A 20,249-nucleotide genomic window follows, 5' to 3' on the forward strand; every position below is an offset into this window, starting at 1 on the left:
TCTGGACTAATGGCTCCATCTACTGACCTGCTATCTGGACTAATGGCTCCATCTACTGACCTGCTATCTGGACTAATGGCTCCATCTACTGACCTGCTATCTGGACTAATGGCTCCATCTACTGACCTGCTATCTGGACTAATGGCTCCATCTACTGACCTGCTATCTGGACTAATGGCTCCATCTACTGACCAGCTATCTGGACTAATGTCTCCATCTACTGACCTGCTATCTGAACTGATGTCTCCATCTATTGACCTGCTATCTGGACTAATGGCTCCATCTACTGACCTGCTATCTGGACTAATGGCTCCATCTACTGACCTGCTATCTGGACTAATGGCTCCATCTACTGACCTGCTATCTGGACTAATGGCTCCATCTACTGACCTGCTATCTGGACTAATGGCTCCATCTACTGACCTGCTATCTGGACTAATGGCTCTATCTACTGACCTGCTATCTGGACTAATGGCTCTATCTACTGACCTGCTATCTGAACTAATGGCTCCATCTCCTTGACAGTTATCTGGACTAATGGCTCCATCTACTGACCAGCTGTTCCCCGGCCCCCGAAGACAAGGATGTCGATTAAGGCAGCCCCTCGTACCTCTCTGATTCAGATTGGTTAGGTTTAATGTGGAAGACATATTTCAGTTGAAGGCATTCAGTTATACAACTGACTAGGTATCTCCCTTTCCCTTGCTATCTAGACCAAATGGCTTCATCTACTGACCTGCTATGTGGACTAATGGCTCCATCTACTGGCCTTGGCGTGTTTCTGATATTTGTAACAAAATAGAGCATGATATTTGAGAGAATGAGAGGACACTTTTATTGAAAACACTGAAAAACTATTTGGTTTGCAGATAGAAAACCAACATGTTGTATTGCAGAAGATATATAGGTATAGCCTTTGCTACAAAGTGCACTATAGCCACTTAGACAAACTCAGAGCCATATACTGTGTACAGTAGATCTCTTCGTATGACTCTCGGCACTCTCATTAAACACCACACATGGTTCAGGAGTAAACCAGGAGACAACTCATGCTGCAGTCGAACAGTATCCTGCCCTCTTTCTCTGTGCTACATCGGTTCCGGAGAAGGTCCAGGATGCTTGCTCTAAGGTCAGGGGTCAGAGACTGGTGGAAGTGGTCCTGCTCTGTCATGAAGTCCAGCAGCAGCTCTCCCATCTCATCCCCAGTAGTGAAGCAGTCTGTGATGTCCAGGGTGTTAGGGATGAGGTGCTCGTCATACTGAAGCTCCAGCCGCTCCAGATGAACCTTGATGTCTCCAGCAGACAGGTAGTCAGAGATGGACTTGGTGCAGAGCTCTTTCCTGTAGGTCTTCCACAGGGTGTCCCAGCCGCTGCCAGCTGGAAATAGTATGATAGAGAACAGTGAAATAATGGAGGATATATTTTAATATTTATAACCATCTGTACAAACCCCAGAACATTTGTATAAATCTGCAACCAATACTATAGGTTACTACCCTGCTAAAGAGTCTGTAGCCCATGTTACTGTATTGAATATTATACATTATGTTACTGTATTGTATATTATACATTATGTTACTGTATTGTATATTATACATTATGTTACTGTACTGAAAATTATACATTATATGTTGCTGTATTGTGTGTGTGTGTATATACCCTAACCATATATATATATATATATATATATATATTAGTATGTTACTGTATATTATACATTACAAGTTACTGTACTGCATGTTATACATTAGATGTTACTGTATAATGAATTATATGTTACAGTACATTGTACATTTTGTTACTGTACATTATATGATAATGCACTGTACATTATATATCACATGTTACTGTACATTATCAATTGTGTTACTACTGTATATTATACGTTTTATGTTAATGTGCTGTATATCATACATTGTTACTATTGTATAGGTTACATTAAATGTTACTGTATATTATACGTTACAGTATATTATGTATTATACGTTACTGTACTGTCTAAGCTAGATGCTCTCAATCTCACACAAATCATCAAGGAACCCACCAGGTACAACCCTAAATCCGTAAACATGGTCACCCTCAGACATTATGCTGACCAACTTGCCCTCCAAATACACCTCTGCTGTTTTCAACCAAGATCTCAGCGATCACTGCCTCATTGCCTGTATCCGCTATGGGACTGCGGTCAAACGACCACCCCTCATCCCTGTCAAACGCTCCCTAAAACACCTCTGTGAGCAGGCCTTTCTAATCGACCTGGCCCGCGTATCCTGGAAGTATATTGACCTCATCCCGTCAGTCGAGGATGCCTGGTCATTCTTTAAAAGTAATTTCCTCACCATCTTAGACAAGCATGTCCCGTTCAAAAAAATGCAGAACTAAGAACAGATATAGCCCTTGGTTCACTCCAGATCTGACTGCCCTTGACCAGCACAAAAACATCCTGTGGCGGACTGCAATAGCATCGAATAGACCCCGCGATATGCAACTGTTCAGGGAAGTCAGGAACCAATACACACAGTCAGTCAGGAAAGCAAAGACTAGCTTTTTCAAGCAGAAATTTGCATCCTGTAGCTCTAACTCCAAAAAGTTTTGGGACACTAAAGTCCATGGAGAACAAGAGCACCTCCTCCCAGCTGCCCACTGCACTGAGGCTAGGTAACACGGTCACCACCGATAAATCCATGATTATCGAAAATTTCAATAAGCATTTCTCAACAGCTGGCCATGCCTTCCTCCTGGCTACTCCAACCCCGGACAACAGCTCCGCCCCACCCGCAGCTACTCGCCCAAGCCTCCCCAGCTTCTCCTTCACCCAAATCCAGATAGCAGATGTTCTGAAAGAGCTGCAAAACCTGGACCCGTACAAATCAGCTGGGCTAGACAATCTGGACCCTCTCTAAAACTATCCGCCGCCATTGTTGCAACCCCTATCACTGGCCTGTTCAACCTCTCTTTCGTATCGTCCGAGATCCCTAAAGATTGGAAAGCTGCCGTGTTCATCCCCCTCTTCACAGGGGGAGACACTCTAGACCCAAACTGTTACAGACCTATATCCATCCTGCCCTGTCAATCTAAAGTCTTCAAAAGCAAAGTTAATAAAACAGATCACTGACCATTTCGAATCCCACCGTACCTTCTCCGTGGTGCAATCCAGTTTCCAAGCTGGTCACGGGTGCACCTCAGCCACGCTCAAGGTACTAAACGATATCATAACCGCCATCGATAAAAGACAATACTGTGCAGCCGTCTTCATCGACCTGGCCAAGGCTTTCGACTCTGTCAATCACCGTATTCTTATCGGCAGACTCAATAGCCTTGGTTTTTCTAATGACTGCCTCGCCTGGTTCACCAAATACTTTGCAGACAGAGTTCAGTGTGTCAAATCGGAGGGCATGTTGTCTGGACCTCTGGCAGTCTCTATGGGGGTACCACAGGGTTCAATTTTCAGGCCAACTCTTTTCTCTGTATATATCAATGATGTCGCTCTTGCTGCGGGCGATTCTCTGATCCACCTCTACGCAGACGACACCATTCTGTATACTTCTGGTCCTTCCTTGGACACTGTGCTAACAAACCTCCAGACGAGCTTCAATGCCATACAGCAAAGCTGTCATCAAGGCAAAGGGTGGCTACTTCGAAGAATGTCAAATATATATTGATTTGTTTAACACTTTTCTGGTTACTACATGATTCCATATGTGTTATTTCATAGTTTTGATGGCTTCTTTATTATTCTACAATGTAGAAAAATAGTACAAATAAAGCAAAACCCTGGAATGGGTAGGTGTCCAAACTTCTGACTGGTACTGTATATTATACATGCTATGTTAATGTCTACTATACATTATGTTACTGCACTGTATAATATATATTGTTACTCTACATGCTATTATACTGTATTATACATTATATATTACTGTATATTATACATGATGTTACTATACATTAGATGTTACTGTACATTATATGTTACTGTATATTACACAGTTTGTGACTGAACTGGTATACTAACCTGCTTCATGAACTATGAGCAGTTTGCTGTTTTCCTTCAGAAGATTGTGGAAGAACTTGATGGTTCCTGGATAGTCATCTACGTAGTATAGCATCTATGGGGTTGAATAGGGATGCATGTGAGGTTGAGGATGGAAGAGAAATACTGTTACCACTTAGACTAGTGGCCAATTCTCTCACTTTCAGATATTTGAAAAGGAAATCATCTCCCAAATATCTCTATTTTAAAACAAGCCATAGAAAGTAGGTTGCCATTTCAATTTAATCAGAAAAGACAGAACAAATAATACAATAAATGTGGTTATACTCAAATATACTAATTGATCAAAAAAACTTTAGTGGTTGTACTAGATTTTAATCCACCAGAACAACTAATACAACACAGTGTTAGAGTGGTTAAACTCAAATATACTAATGATTAAAAAAAAGGTATACTCTTTGTAAATTATATCATAAATACCACTGGTGGAGTTGTCATACATGCAGCTAACTAAAACATATGGAAATGTCTACTCTACCTAAAATTACAACCAACTAATTGCAGCATTACCGCAAAAATGGAAGAGGAAAGTGGAAGGGGGATAAAGGAACTTGTCTGTCAGCCCTGCATTAAAGACCATAATTGGTTGAAGAAAATTGTGATAAATAAAAAAAGTATACCAGTTTCATTTAAGGACCAAAAAATTGACAGCCGTGCCATATAGATTGCAAAATAGTTGTGAAGAGATTTTTGACGTACCGATTCCATTGCACATGGTTTATGAACTGATGCGCTAAAAGACACCGGATTCAAAACTTTGAATTTTTAAACATAATTCTTGCAGAATGTTATTTATATGGGGGATACAATCTTCCCAGCTCTGCAGATTTGGCTGTGAAGAGTAAGAATCATTAGATCATTTGTTTTGGTACTGCCCATATGTAGCTTGTTTTTGGTCACAGGTCCAGGAATGTTTGAAGAACTGCAATATTTACCTGGAGCTAAACCTGCAGATAGCACTACTGGGCGATCTAAAAAGTCATAGTCAATCGATCAATAATATAATAATACTTCTGGCAAAAAATGTTTATTTTCAATTTACAATCTGTACAAAGAATGAGAATAGAAAGGTTCAGAACATTTGTGAAACATCACAGCACAGTTGAAAAATATATGGCAAATATAAATACAATATGGATGGTGTTAAGAGATAGACGGGAGGGGTTGGGACTAATAACAACAAGATAACTAATGTAAAACATACTGTGCCCGTAAAACGTATATGGGTTAGGTTCAGAACTTTTGTGAAAGAGCACCGTTTGAAAGATATGGCAAATAGAAATCAAACCGGATGGACATCATAAATCAAATCAAATGTTATTTGTCACGTGCCGAATACAACAGGTGTTACAGTGAAATGCTTACTTACAAGTCCTTAACCAACAATGTAGTTAAGAAAATACCTCCCCCCAAAAAGTAAGAGATAATAATAACAAATAATTAAAGAGCAGCAGTAAATAGCAATAGCGGGGCTATATACAGGGGGTACCGGTACAGAGTCAATGTGTCAATGTGCGGGGGTACCGATGTCGAGGTAATTATGTACATGTCGGTAGAGTTATTAAAGTGGCTATGCATAGAAAAGAGAGTAGCAGCGGGGGAGGGGGGGGGGCAAGGCAAATAGTCTGGGTAGCCATATGATTACATATTCAGGAGTCTTATGGTTTGGCGGTAGAAGCTGTTTAGAAGCCTCATGGACCTAGACTTGGCGCTCCGGTACCGCTTGCCGTGTGGTAGCAGAGAGAACAGTCTATGACTAGAGTGGCTGGAGTCTGACACATTTTTAGGGCCTTCCTCTGACACCGCCTGGTATAGAGGTCCTGGACGGCAGGAAGCTTGGCCCCGGTGATGTACTGGGCTGTACGCACTACCCTCTGTAGGGCCTTGTGGTCGTAGGCCGAGCAGTTGCCATACCAGGCAGTGATGCAACCCGTCAGGATGCTCTCGATGATGCAGCTGTAAAACCTTTTGAGGATCTGAGGACCCATGCCAAATCTTTTCAGTCTCCTGAGAGGGAATTGGTTTTGCCATGCCCTCTTCATGACTGTCTTGGTGTGCTTGGACCATGTTAGTTTGTTGGTGATGTGGATGCCAAGGAACTTGAAGCTCTCAGCCTAGTCCACTACAGCCCCGTCGATGAGAATGGGGGAATGCTCGGTCCTCCTTTTCCTGTGGTCCATGATCATCTCCTTTGTCTTGATCACATTGAGGGAGAGGTTGTTGTCCTGGCACCACACGACCAGGTCTCTGACCTCCTCCGTGTCTCATTGTTGTTGGTGAACAGGCTGTTGTGTCATCGTCAAACTTAATGATGTTGGAGTTGTGCCTGGCCATGCAGTCATGAGTGAACAGGGAGTACAGGAGGCGACTGAGCACGCACCCTTGAGGGGCCCCTGTGTTGAGGATTAGCGTGGCAGATGTGTTGTTACCTACCCTCATCACCTGGGGGCGGCCCATCAGGAAGTCCCAGATCCAGTTTCAGAGGGAGATGTTTAGTCCCAGGGTCCTTAGCTTAGTGATGTGCTTTGAGGGCACTATGGTGTTGAACGCTGAGCTGTAGTCAATGAATAGCATTCTCACATAGGTGTTCCTATTGTTCAGGTGGGAAAGGGCAGTGTGGAGCGCAATGGAGATTGCAACATCTGTGGATCTGTTGGTGCTTTATGCAAATTGAGGTAGGTCTAGGGTTTCTGGGATAATGGTTTTGATGTGAGCCATGGCCAGCCTTTCAAAGTACTTCATGGCTACAGATGTGAGTGCTACGGGTCGGTAGTCATTTAGGCACGTTACCTTAGTGTTTTTGGGCCCAGGGACTATGGTGGTCTGCTTAAAACATGTTGGTATTACAGACTCAGACAGGGAGAGGTTGAAAATGTCAGTGAAGACACTTGCCAGTTGGTCAACACATGCTCCGAGTGCACGTCCTGGTAATCCGTCTGGCCCTGCAGCCTTGTGAATGTTGACCTGTTTAAAGGTTTTACTCACATCGGCTGTGGAGAGCGTGATCACACAGTCGTCTGGAACTGATGATGCTCTCATGCGTGTTTCAGTGTTACTTGCCTCGAAGCGAGCATAGAAGTTATTTAGCACGTCTGGTATGCTCGTGTCACTGGGCAGCTCCCGGCTATGCTTCCCTTTGTAGTCTGTAACAGTTTGCAAGCCCTGCCACATCTGTCGAGCGTCTGAGCGTCTGAGCCGGTGTAGTACAATTCGATCTTAGTCCTATACTGATGCTTTGCCTGTTTGATGGTTAGTCGCAGGGCATAGCGGGATTTCTTATAAGCTTCCGGGTTAGAGTCCCGCTCCTTGAAAGCGGCAGCTCTGCCCTTTAGCTCAGTGCGAATGTTGCCTGTAATCCATGGCTTCTGGTTGGGGTATGTACGTACAGTCACAGTGGGGATGACGTCCTCGATGCACTTATTGATAAAGCCAGTGACTGATGTGGTGTGCTCCTCAATGCCATTGGAAGAATCCTGGAACATATTTCAGTCTGTGCTAGCAAAACAGTCCTGTAGTTTAGCATCTGCTTCATCTGACCACTTTTTTATAGACCGAGTCACTGGTGCTTCCTGCTTTAATTTTTGCTTGTAAGCAGGAATCAGGAGGATAGAATTATGGTCAGATTTGCCAAATGGAGGGCGAGGCAGAGCTTTGATCGCGTCTGTGTGTGGAGTAAAGGTGGTCTAGAGTTTTTTTTCACCTCTGGTTGCACTTTTAACATGCTGATAGAAATGATGTAAAACTGATTTAACCTGTTATGGCTAGGGGGCAGTATTTTCACGGCTGGATAAAAAACGTACCCGATTTAATCTGGTTACTACTCCTGCCCAGTAACTAGAATATGCATATAATTATTGGCTTTGGATAGAAAACACTCCAACGTTCCTAAAACGTTTCTAAAATCACAAAGACGGGGTTAGGTCACGCGCCTAAGCCCACAGTCCCTTGATCAGCCACTTGAGAAAGGCGATAATGTGTTTCAGCCTGGGGCTGGGATGACGACATTCAGGTTTTTCCCGGGCTCTGAGCGCCCATGGACGACGTAGGAAGTGTCACGTTAGAGCAGAGATCCTTTGTAAAAGATAGATGGCAAAGAAGTTCCAGAAATGGTCAGACAGGCCACTTCCTGTAAAGGAATCTCTCAGGTTTTGACCTGCCATTTGAGTTCTGTTATACTCACAGACACCATTCAAACAGTTTTAGAAACTTTAGGGTGTTTTCTATCCATATTCTAGTTACTGGGTAGGATTAGTAACCAGATTAAATCGGGTACGTTTTTTATCCAGCCGTGAAAATACTGCCCCCTAGCCATAAGAGGTTAAAATAATTGTTATGCTTTTTGTGAACGTTTATCGTGAGTAATTTAGTAAATTGTTAGCAAATTCCCCGGAAGTTTGCGGGGGGTATGCTAGTTCTGAACGTCACATGCTAATGTAAAAAGCTGTTTTTTGATATAAATATGAACTTGATTGAACAAAACATGCATGTATTGTATAACATAATGTCCTAGGTGTGTCATCTGATGAAGATCATCAAAGGTTAGTGCTGCATTTAGCTGTCTTCTGGGTTTTTGTGACATTATATGCTAGCTTGAAAAATGGGTGTCTGATTATTTCTGGCTTGGTACTCTGCTGACATAATCTAATGTTTTGCTTTCGCTGTAAAGCCTTTTTGAAATCGGACAGTGTGGTTAGATAAAGGAGAGTCTTGTCTTTAAAATGCTGTGAAATAGTCATATGTTTGAAAAATTGAAGTTTTTGTATTTTTGAGGAATTTGTAATTCGCGCCACGCCTATCATTGGATATTGGAGCAGGTGTTCCGCTAGCGGAACGTCTAGATGTAAGAGGTTAAGTTTCCCTCCATTAAAGTCGCCGGCCACTAGGAGCTCCACCTCTGGATGAGCGTTTTCCTGTTTGCTTATAGCAGAATACAGCTCATTGAGTGCGATTTTAGTGCCAGCATTGGTCTGTGGTGGTATGTAGATAACTATGAAAAATACAGATGAAAACTCTCTAGGTAGATAGTGTGGTCTACAGGTTATCATGAGATACTCTTCCTCAGGTGAGCAAAACCTCGAGACTTCCTTAGATATTGTGCACCAGCTGTTGTTTACAAATATACATAGGCCGCCGCCCCGTGTCTTACCAGAGGATGCCGATAGAGTGTCTAACCCGCCAGCTGTATGTTGTTAATGTCGTTGTTCAGTCACGACTCGGTGAAACATAAGATATTACAGTTTTTAATGTCTCGTTGGTATGATATATATATTACGCAATGAGTTGTTAATCACCCTTCTTCCCGGAGAGATGTTTATTCCTGTCGGCGCGACGTACAAAGAATCCAGGTGGCTGTACCGACTCCAACGGCATATCCCGAGAAAGCCATGGTTCCGTGAAACAGAGTATGTCTCTCTGGAAAGAAACTCTTGCAACTAATTTCGTCGACCTTGTTATCTAGAGACTGGACATTAGTGAATAATATACTCGGAAGCGGTAGGTGGTGTGCACGCCTCCGAAGTCTGACCAGAAGACCGCTCCGTCTACCTCTTCTCTGGCGGCGTTGTTTTGGGTCAGCCTCTGGAATCAGTTCAAATGCCCTGGGTAGTTCAGACAAAGGATCCTCTTCGGGAAAGTCGTGTTCCTGGTTGTTGTGCTGGTAAGTTGACGCCGCTCTGATAACTAATAGTTCTTCCCGGCTGTATGCAATAACACTTAAGATTTTCTGGGGTAGCAATGTAAGAAATAATAGACCAAAAAACAAAATACTAAGGAATAGAAGCAAGGCAGCCCTCTGTCGGCGCCATTGTTGGCTGGTTAAGATCACTGGGTATTTCCAAAGCAACTTCAAGCCTTTCACCTGAATCATGTGTATTAAGTAAAGCCGTTTACATGAATCATTTGTACATTGTCAAGCTTTTTACCTGAATCATTTGTATATATAGTCAAGCAGTTTACCTGAATCATGTGAATGAAGTCAAATCTTTTGATCTCTCTTTTGTCTTTGACCTGTTTCTCATATTCTCCACACGTCACGGTGTGCCAAGAGAACGGGATCTTCTGAAGGCTGGGAGTCTTTTCCACTAACGCTACAAAACAGTTACAAGACAAACAGGCAAAACATCTAGTGAGAGTATTTGATCAAAGGCATGATGATCAAATACACAGACTCTGTATGGTATCACAATAACTCCTGGAACAGATGACAATGCAGACGTGAATCTGTAGCTCTTTGACCTGTAGCTCTTTGAGAATCAGGTCTCCCTAGCAAAAGAGACACCAATCTCAATGTGACGCCCCTGAATAAATACATGTGAAATAAATCAGTACCTTTGAAATTGTCAGTGAGGTGGATGCTGGGTTCCACTATGTCTGCAGTAAGAGCGGTGGCTGGCAGTTTAGACTGTAGAATAGACAGGATGTGGGCATCCATCTCCCCTGAAATACCATAACACTTTAACTAGAAGACCACAGCATTATAACCATGAAGCCATAATCAGTCCACCGCAGGACGCGATCGTAGAATGTGCTGCAAAATCAACAATTCCCTGCATATTATGTGAGGGCATGCACATTTGACCGATCACCGCTCTATTACCACATAAAACTGGAGGAACTGTATAATTCTATACTAGTATTACTAGGGCTATATAGGCTGTCACTGTGGCGGTATAAATCTGGAGAAACAGTTGAGTATTAATAGTTGAGTGCAACTCAGATTAAATTACGTACCGCCACCACTTCCAACACCTAGAACATCCATTTTGGATTTCCCCTCTCCAATTCTACAGAAATCAAAGAGAACAGTTTACTGTAAATATATCCCAGATGATCATTAGTAATGTACTAACCAAACTAGATGAGTTATAAATCATTACCTGGTGAACTCTCCAGGGAGAACCTTGTCGACATACCCAAGGATGGCCTTGTGTTCCTCCGAGTGTTTCAAGTAAAACTGGAACCCCTGAACATAACGGCCCTCGTACCCCGCTGGCTTCACAGTGTCCATGGCTGCAGCCTGTTGATGTAAAGACCAAACTGACATTAACCTTAGTATGCAGTTAGAATACTGGTATTTTAAGTTCTACATGTCACAATTCAACATAACATATTTCATATAAATCATCAAGATCAGTCAATTGAGAAAGTACCGTGAGAAGCATGGATTACCTTGCCGTAGTGTACAGAGAAATGAGAAGCCTCTCCTGAGTAGACCTGAAAGCCCTCCCTAGCCCCCTCTGACTGGGTGGACTCTGTCCCCAATAATATAACTAGACAGACTGTCTGTATGCACAGTACTGGTCTGTTCATAGAGTCCATGCAGCTGTGCTGTCACATTCCATTCCCATCCAGTCAAATATCCATGGAGCCATTTCCAGAACCAAATCAAAGTGCCCGGAGCACAACCTCTCAAGGTTAATCCATCTTTCAACCACATCTACATTAATTATTTTTACAGACAACAATCATTTCACACACTGAATGGCTATGTTAAGCATCTTGAAGGACACAAGGAATAGATTGAGAACAAATGCATTGCCTTATTTTAGCTGACATGTTATACTATACAGTGGCAAGTCTCTCAGACTTACGGCTCTATTCAACCTGTATTGCTGAAGCGTTAGAGATGGCGTGATAGAAATGTAAAGGTACTTTCTAATTGAACCAACATATGCAGCATTTACCGTGAATGCAGTCTCCGCTAATGTGGGAACATTGAAATTTAAAGGCAATCACACTGTAACCCTGAACGCTGCTGCTACTCTCTGTTCATATATGTATAGTCACTTTAACTATACATTAATCTACATACTACCTCAATTAGGCCGACCAACCAGTGCTCCCGCACATTGGCTAACCAGGCAATCTGCATTGTGTCCCACCACCCGCCAACCCCTCTTTTACGCTACTGCTACTCTCTCTTCATCATATATGCTTAGTCACTTTAACCATATCTACATACTACCTCAATCAGCCTGACTAACTGGTGTCTGCATGTAGCCTCGCTACTTTTATAGCCTCGCTACTTTTATAGCCTCTCTACTGTATATAGCCTCTCTACTGTATATAGCCTCTCTACTGTATATAGCCTCTACTGTATATAGCCTCTCTACTGTATATAGCCTCTACTGTATATAGCCTCTCTACTGTATATAGCCTCTCTACTGTATATAGCCTCTACTGTATATAGCCTCTCTACTGCATATAGCCTCTCTACTGCATATAGCCTCTCTACTGCATATAGCCTCTCTACTGCATATAGCCTCTCTACTGTATATAGCCTCTACTGTATATAGCCTCTCTACTGCATATAGCCTCTCTACTGCATATAGCCTCTCTACTGTATGTAGCCTCTCTACTGTATATAGCCTCTCTACTGCATATAGCCTCTCTACTGCATATAGCCTCTCTACTGCATATAGCCTCTCTACTGTATATAGCCTCTCTACTGTATATAGCCTCTCTTCTGTATGTAGCCTCTCTACTGTATATAGCCTCTCTACTGCATATAGCCTCTCTACTGTATATAGCCTCTCTACTGTATGTAGCCTCTCTACTGTATATAGCCTCTCTACTGTATATAGCCTCGCTACTGTATATAGCCTCTCTACTATATATAGCCTCTCTACTGTATATAGCCTCTCTACTGTATGTAGCCTCGCTACTTTTATAGCCTTTCTTTTTACTGTTGTTTTATTTCTTTACCTACCTATTGTTCACCAAATACCTTTTTCACACTATTGGTTAGAGCCTGTTGTATTCAGCATTTCACTGTAAGGTCTACACCTGTTGTATTCAGCGCACGTGACAAATAAACTTTGATTTGACTTCTGCAACACGGATTAAATAGAGCCCATACTTCCCTACTGTACTCCTCTGCCTTTGGCTGGCATCCAAACATAGCCTGCTTCCTATTGGATGGACCCAGACTGTTTCAAGGAACCCACACATTAGTAAACAACCAAAGGGCATCCTTAGTTCCCATTATCAATTCACTCTATTCACAGCGCTCTGTGAACCTCTTTCCCCCATAGAGGGAATCCAGCACTGCTAACAGCTAACTAAGGAATAGCTGTGTATTAATGTGAGCAGTGCATTGTGCTTACAGACTATGAACACACAGATCTCTTAGGATTTACATGTTTCTCTTCAAATAGGAGACTTCTGAAAATTGTATCAAGACAATTGATATGTACATTTTAAACATGGAAGGATATAAGAGCTGCCTGTACAGTGTTATATAAGCATTCATTTGCTACCTGTGACCTGTAGCCCAGATAGAACTGGTACACTAATGCAGAGCTTTTCCTGAGTATAAAATTAAAGACTACTAATCTTTATCAATTACAGTGCAGGTATATTATGTACATAAATACATATACTGAACAAAAATATAAATGCAACATTCAACAATTTCAAAGATTTTACTGAGTTACAGTTCATATAAGGAAATCAGTCAATTGAAATTAATTAGGCCTTAATCTATGGACTTCACATGACTGGGAATATAGGTATGCATCTGTTGGTCATAGATACCTTATAAAAAAGGTAAGGGTGTGGATTAGAAAATATGCATGTACATGCATAAACAGGGCATAGGTTAGATATACTTACAATAAGTCATTTATTCAACAGCCCTGCCCCAGAGACTCCAACCACAGCCGCCGTGTTACAGCCCTGCCCCAGAGACTCCAACCACAGCCGACGTGTTACAGCCCTGCCCCAGAGACTCCAACCACAGCCGCCGTGTTACAGCCCTGCCCCAGAGACTCCAACCACAGCTGCCGTGTTACAGCCCTGCCCCAGAGACTCCAACCACAGCCGTGCTACAGCCCTGCCCCAGAGACTCCAACGTGTTACAGCCCTGCCCCAGAGACTCCAACGTGTTACAGCCCTGCCCCAGAGACTCCAACGTGTTACAGCCCTGCCCCAGAGACTCCAACGTGTTACAGCCCTGCCCCAGAGACTCCAACGTGTTACAGCCCTGCCCCAGAGACTCCAACGTGTTACAGCCCTGCCCCAGAGACTCCAACGTGTTACAGCCCTGCCCCAGAGACTGCAACGTGTTACAGCCCTGCCCCAGAGACTGCAACGTGTTACAGCCCTGCCCCAGAGACTCCAACGTGTTACAGCCCTGCCCCAGAGACTCCAACGTGTTACAGCCCTGCCCCAGAGACTCCAACGTGTTACAGCCCTGCCCAGAGACTCCAACGTGTTACAGCCCTGCCCCAGAGACTCCGTGTTACAGCCCTGCCCCAGAGACTCCAACCACAGCCGACGTGTTACAGCCCTGCCCCAGAGACTCCAACGTGTTACAGCCCTGCCCCAGAGACTCCAACGTGTTACAGCCCTGCCCCAGAGACTCCAACGTGTTACAGCCCTGCCCCAGAGACTCCAACGTGTTACAGCCCTGCCCCAGAGACTCCAACGTGTTACAGCCCTGCCCCAGAGACTCCAACGTGTTACAGCCCTGCCCCAGAGACTCCAACGTGTTACAGCCCTGCCCCAGAGACTCCAACGTGTTACAGCCCTGCCCCAGAGACTCCAACGTGTTACAGCCCTGCCCCAGAGACTCCAACGTGTTACAGCCCTGCCCCAGAGACTCCAACATGTTACAGCCCTGCCCAGAGACTCCAACGTGTTACAGCCCTGCCCAGAGACTCCAACGTGTTACAGCCCTGCCCCAGAGACTCCAATGTGTTACAGCCCTGCCCCAGAGACTCCAACCACAGCCGACGTGTTACAGCCCTGCCCCAGAGACTCCAACCACAGCCGACGTGTTACAGCCCTGCCCCAGAGACTCCAACCACAGCCGTGTTACAGCCCTGCCCCAGAGACTCCAACGTGTTACAGCCCTGCCCCAGAGACTCCAACGTGTTACAGCCCTGCCCCAGAGACTCCAACCACAGCCGTGTTACAGCCCTGCCCCAGAGACTCCAACGTGTTACAGCCCTGCCCCAGAGACTCCAACGTGTTACAGCCCTGCCCCAGAGACTCCAACCACAGCCGACGTGTTACAGCCCTGCCCCAGAGACTCCAACGTGTTACAGCCCTGCCCCAGAGACTCCAACGTGTTACAGCCCTGCCCCAGAGACTCTCACCACAGCAGTGTTACAGCCCTGCCCCTGAGACTCCAACGTGTTACAGCCCTGCCCCAGAGACTCCAACCACAGCTGACGTGTTACAGCCCTGCCCCAGAGACTCCAACGTGTTACAGCCCTGCCCCAGAGACTCCAACGTGTTACAGCCCTGCCCCAGAGACTCCAACGTGTTACAGCCCTGCCCAGAGATGCCAAACACGGCTGAAATGTTAAATCAAATAAAACTATGTCACATGCGCCGAATACAACAGGTGTAGACCTTACTGTGAAATGCTTACTTACAAGCCCTTAACCAACAATGCAGTTCAAGAAAGAGTTAAAGATTTACTAAATAAACCAAAGTAAAACATGTAATTAAAAGTAACAATAAAATAACGAGACTATATACAGGGGGTACACAGTACCGAGTAAATGTGCGAGGTACAGGTTAGTCGAGGTAATTTGTACATGTAGGTAGAGGTAAAGTGACTATGCATAGATAATAAACCGTGAGTAGCAGCAGTGTAAAAAACAAAGGGTGGGGTCAATGTAAATAGTCTGGTGGCCATTTGATTAATTGTTCAGCAGTCTTATGGCTTGGGGGTAGAAGCTGTTAAGGAGCCTTTTGGTGCTAGACTTGGCGCTCCGGTACCACTTGCCGTGAGATAGCAGAGTGAACAGTCTATGACTTGTGACTGACATTTTTTTTTGCCTGCCTCTGACACCGCCTAGTATATTGTCATGGTTCCACCTGTCACCAGAGGGCGGCAGAGACCATCCTAGAGACATTAATGACACTCAGGTGTGTCCAATTTACTCATGATGATTTCCCTGTTAAAAGAGGTGTTTCTGTTGTCCTTTGCAGAAGCTTGAATTGTTTACTGTTGTCACGTCCTGACCATATACTTAGGTTTTTTTGTATTATATTTGGTCAGGACGTGGCAGTTATGTTTGGTTATGGTATAGTGGGGTTGTGAGTGTTGGGGTAGGTTCTAGGTTAGGTATTTCTATGTGGAGTTGAGTGAGTGTATGTCTGTTGGGTTAATTGGGGTTGGGACTCTCAGTTGAAGGCAGGTGTTGTCTATCTGCCTTTGATTGAGAGTCCCATATAGTGGGGTGTGTTTGTGTTTGATTTTTGTGGGTAATTGTAATTTTGCACTGTGTTTCGTTTCACCTGTGAAACTGTCACCTTTCTCCTCTGAGTGTTTATTTTGTTTTGTCGTTTCCATCTAAAATAAATATGATGTGGAACAGTCAACCTGCTGCGTATTGGTCATCGAGTGATTTCGACATATCTTCCGATGAGGGAGAATACGAGGAACGTGACAGAATTACCCACCAACAACGGACCAAGCAGCAGAGGAAGGAGCAGCACAAGGAGAGGCACCAGGAGAAAGGCTATCTGGAGTCATGGACTTGGGAGGAAATCCTGGACGGGAAAGGACCATGGACTCAAGCTGGGGATTATCGCCGCCCACAGTGGGAGATCGAGGCGGCGAGAGCTGAGAGGCGCTGGTATGAGGAGAGGGAGCGCAACGGACACGGGAGGCAGCCCCACAATTTTTTTGGGGGGGGGCACACGGGGAGATTGGCGGAGTCAGGTGGTAGACCTAAGCCAACTCCCCGTGCTTACCGGAAGCAGCGTGGTACTGGTAAGACACCGTGTTATGCTGTGGAGCGCACGGTGTCCCCAGTGCGCGTTCAAAGCCCGGTGCGCTACATACCAGCCCCCCGCAAGTGCCATGCGAGTGCAGGCATCGAGCCAGGGCGGATGGTGCCAGCTCAGCGCGTCTGGTCTCCAGTGCGCCTCCTCAGTCCAGGTTATCCTGCGCCGGCGTTGCGCACTGTGTCTCCAGAGCGCTGGGAGGGTCCAGTTCGCCCAATGCCTGCTCTCCGCCCGTGCCGGGCCAAAGTGGGCATTCAGCCTGGAGTGTGGGTAAAGAGTGTCCGTACCAGAACTCCAGTGCTCCCCCACAGCCCGGTTTATCCTGTGCCTCCTCCTCGGACCAGGCCTCCAGTGGGTCTCCCCATCCTGGTCCGTCCTGTGCCATCTCCTCGGACCAGGCCTCCAGTGGGTCTCCCCATCCTGGTTCATCCTGTGCCACCTCCCAGGACCAGGCCTTCAGTGGGTCTCCCCAGCCTGGTGAGTCCTGTGCCACCTCCCAGGACCAGGCCTTCAGTGGGTCTCCCCATCCTGGTTCATCCTGTGCCACCTCCCAGGACCAGGCCTCCAGTGGGTCTCCCCATCCTGGTCCGTCCTGTGCCACCTCCTCGGACCAGGCCTCCAGTGGGTCTCCCCATCCTGGTTCATCCTGTGCCACCTCCCAGGACCAGGCCTTCAGTGGGTCTCCCCAGCCTGGTGAGTCCTGTGCCTGTGCCCAGGGCCAGGCATCCATCATGTCTCCCCAGCCTGGTGAATCCTGGGTCAGGGCCGTCGGAGGATCCGACACCGGGGTGCGGCCCAGAGGATCCGACACCGGGGTGCGGACCAGAGTATCCGACAACCTCTTGCGACCCGGGACTGAGGGGAGCTGCCTGTGACCCAGAACCGGGTGAGTCTGGTCACAATTCTAAAATAAAGTTGATTAACTATGACTGTGATGATTCTGCCTACAACCCAGAACCGAAGGAGTCTGCTTACAGCCTGGTACCGACGGAGTCGGCCCACGAACCAGAACCAAAGAAGTCTGCCTACTGTCCTAAGCCCAACAGGTCTGTCTACGGTCTGTTGGACAGTAGGCCAGAACCGGAGCCACCTCCAATATAGGTGGGTTGGGGAGGGGGGGTGTAGCACTGTGCCGTCGTTGACGGCAGCCACCCTCCCTTCCCTCCCTTTAGTTAGGAGGTTAATTGTGTGTTTTTTTTTATTTTTTTTTGTTTACTGTGTGCGTTTGAGACTTAGTGTTTGTTGTTTTTCAAGTGTACTGTGATCCTGCAACTACCGTTTCACAGTGAAGTATTATGCTTATCCTTAACCACTGATTCCTCATCTGGTCTCTTCTCTGCACCTGGGTCCAACCTCACCACGTCACATATATAGGTCCTGGATGGCAGGAAGCTTGGCCCAAGTGATGCACTACCCTCTGTAGCAGATTACGTCAGATGCTGAGCAGTTGCCATACCAGGCAGTGATGCAACGGTCAGGGTGCTCTCGATGGTGCAGTTGTAGAACTTTTTGAGGAGTACATGTCTTGGTAATCCATCTGGCCCCACAGCCTTGTGAATGTTGACCTGTTTAAAAGGTCTTGCTCTAATCGGTTACAGAGAGAGAGATAACAGTCGTCCGAAACAGCTGGTGCTCTCATGTATGCTTCAGTGTTGCTTGCTACGAAGTGAGCAAAAAAAGCATTTAGCTCATCTGGTAGGCTTGAGTCACTGGGCAGCTCACGGCTGGGTTAACCTTTTGATAAGTGAAATAAATGATTACAGGTAAATGAGTAAAGAATCCACTCTGAAACTTATCTAATTAGTAATTGATGTAGAATGTATAATGAATAGTTAACTTCTTTGGGATAGGGGGCAGTATTTTCACGGCTGGATAAAAAACGTACGCAATTTAATCTGGTTACTACTCCTGCCCAGAAACTAGAATATGCATATAATTAGTAGATTTGGATAGGAAACACTCTACAGTTTCTAAAACTGTTTGAATGGTGTCTGTGAGTATAACAGAACTCATATGGCAGGCCAAAACCTGAGAAGATTCCATACAGGAAGTGCCCTGTCTGACAATTTGTTGTCCTTCTGTTGCATCTCTATCTAAAATACAGTATCTGTGCTGTAACGTGACATTTTTTAAGGCTTCCATTGGCTCTCTAAAGCCGCCAGAAAGTGGAATGGGGTGTCTGCTGTCTCTGGGCAAACAACAGCAGCAGAATTTGTAAGTGGTCAGCCTGGGGACAGTGAGACTGAGATGCGCATTCACGAGACTACTCCATTTTTTTCTTTCAGCCTTTGAATGAATACAACGTTGCCCGGTTGGAATATTATCGCTATTTTACGAGAAAAATTGCATAAAAATGGATTTTAAACAGCGTTTGACATGCTTCTAAGTATGGTAATGGAATATTTTGAATTTTTTTGTCACGAAATGTGCTCGCGCGTCACCCTTCGGATAGTGACCTGAACGCACGAACAAAACGGAGCTATTTGAATATAACTATGGATTATTTGGAACCAAAACAACATTTGTTGTTGAAGTAGAAGTCCTTGGAGTGCATTCTGACAAAGAACAGCAAAGGTAATCCAATTTTTCTAATAGTAATTCTGAGTTTAGTGAGCCCCAAACTTGGTGGGTGTCAAAATAGCTAGCCGTGATGGCCGAGCTATGTACTCAGAATATTGCAAAATGTGCTTTCGCCGAAAACCTAAAAATCTGACACCGTGATTGCATAAAGGAGTTCTGTATCTATAATTCTTTAAATAATTGTTATGTATTTTGTGAACGTTTATCATGAGTAATTTAGTAAATTCACCCAAAGTTTTCGGTGGGTATGCTAGTTCTGAACATCACATGCTAATGTAAAAAGCTGTTTTTTGATATACATATGAACTTGATTGAACAAAACATGCATGTATTGTATAACATAATGTCCTAGGAGTGTCATCTGATGAAGATCATCAAAGGTTAGTGCTGCATTTAGCTGTGGTTTGGGTTTATGTGACATATATGCTTGCTTGGAAAATGGCTGTGTGATTATTTGTGTCTCTGTACTCTCCTAACATAATCTAATGTTTTGCTTTCGCTGTAAAGCCTTTTTGAAATCGGACAATGTGGTTAGATTGCAGTTGCAAATGAGAACTTGTTCTCAACTAGCCTACCTGGTTAAATAAAGGTGAAATACATTTTTAAAAACTCATCCCCATACTGTTATTTTATTATTTATTTTCGCTCCTTTGCACCCCAGTATCTCTACTTGCACATTCATCTTCTGCACATCTATCACTCCAGTGTTTAATTGCTAAATTGTAATTATTTCGCCACTATGGCCTATTTATTGCCTTACCTCCCTTATTCTACCTCATTTGCACACACTATATATATACTTTCTTTATTGTGTTATTGACTATGTTTGTTTATTCCATGTGTAACTCATTGTTTGTGTCGCACTGCTTTG

At 44.7% G+C, this 20,249-nt stretch overlaps 1 protein-coding gene across 3 annotated transcripts; it reads right to left on the reverse strand.

The window, feature by feature from the left end:
- Nucleotides 1–811: 811 nt before the first annotated feature.
- hnmt (histamine N-methyltransferase) lies at nucleotides 812–12,118 on the reverse strand. Of its 3 annotated transcripts, none has more exons than XM_045704342.2 (7): nucleotides 11,222–12,118; nucleotides 10,930–11,069; nucleotides 10,784–10,836; nucleotides 10,382–10,489; nucleotides 10,010–10,140; nucleotides 4,016–4,109; nucleotides 812–1,377 (listed from the first exon to the last, which is right to left on the reverse strand). In XM_045704342.2, exons 1-7 carry the CDS (start codon nucleotides 11,369–11,371, stop codon nucleotides 1,025–1,027), a joined length of 1,029 nt encoding a protein of 342 aa, XP_045560298.1. In that variant the 5' UTR covers nucleotides 11,372–12,118; the 3' UTR covers nucleotides 812–1,024.
- Nucleotides 12,119–20,249: the final 8,131 nt, after the last annotated feature.

This window comes from Salmo salar, chromosome 21, assembly GCF_965601325.2.
Source record: "Salmo salar chromosome 21, fSalSal1, whole genome shotgun sequence".
Classification (NCBI taxonomy): Eukaryota; Metazoa; Chordata; class Actinopteri; order Salmoniformes; family Salmonidae; genus Salmo; species Salmo salar.

Excerpts from the sequence above, each read along its gene's own strand:
- hnmt (XM_045704342.2), bottom strand. The coding sequence starts at position 11,371 with ATGGACTCTATGAACAGACCAGTACTGTGCATACAGACAGTCTGTCTA. Across the intron at positions 10,837-10,929 it reads CTCCCTGGAGAGTTCACCAG|AATTGGAGAGGGGAAATCCA; the intron begins GTAATGATTTAT and ends TGATTTCTGTAG. Across the intron at positions 1,378-4,015 it reads GCTCATAGTTCATGAAGCAG|CTGGCAGCGGCTGGGACACC; the intron begins GTTAGTATACCA and ends TACTATTTCCAG.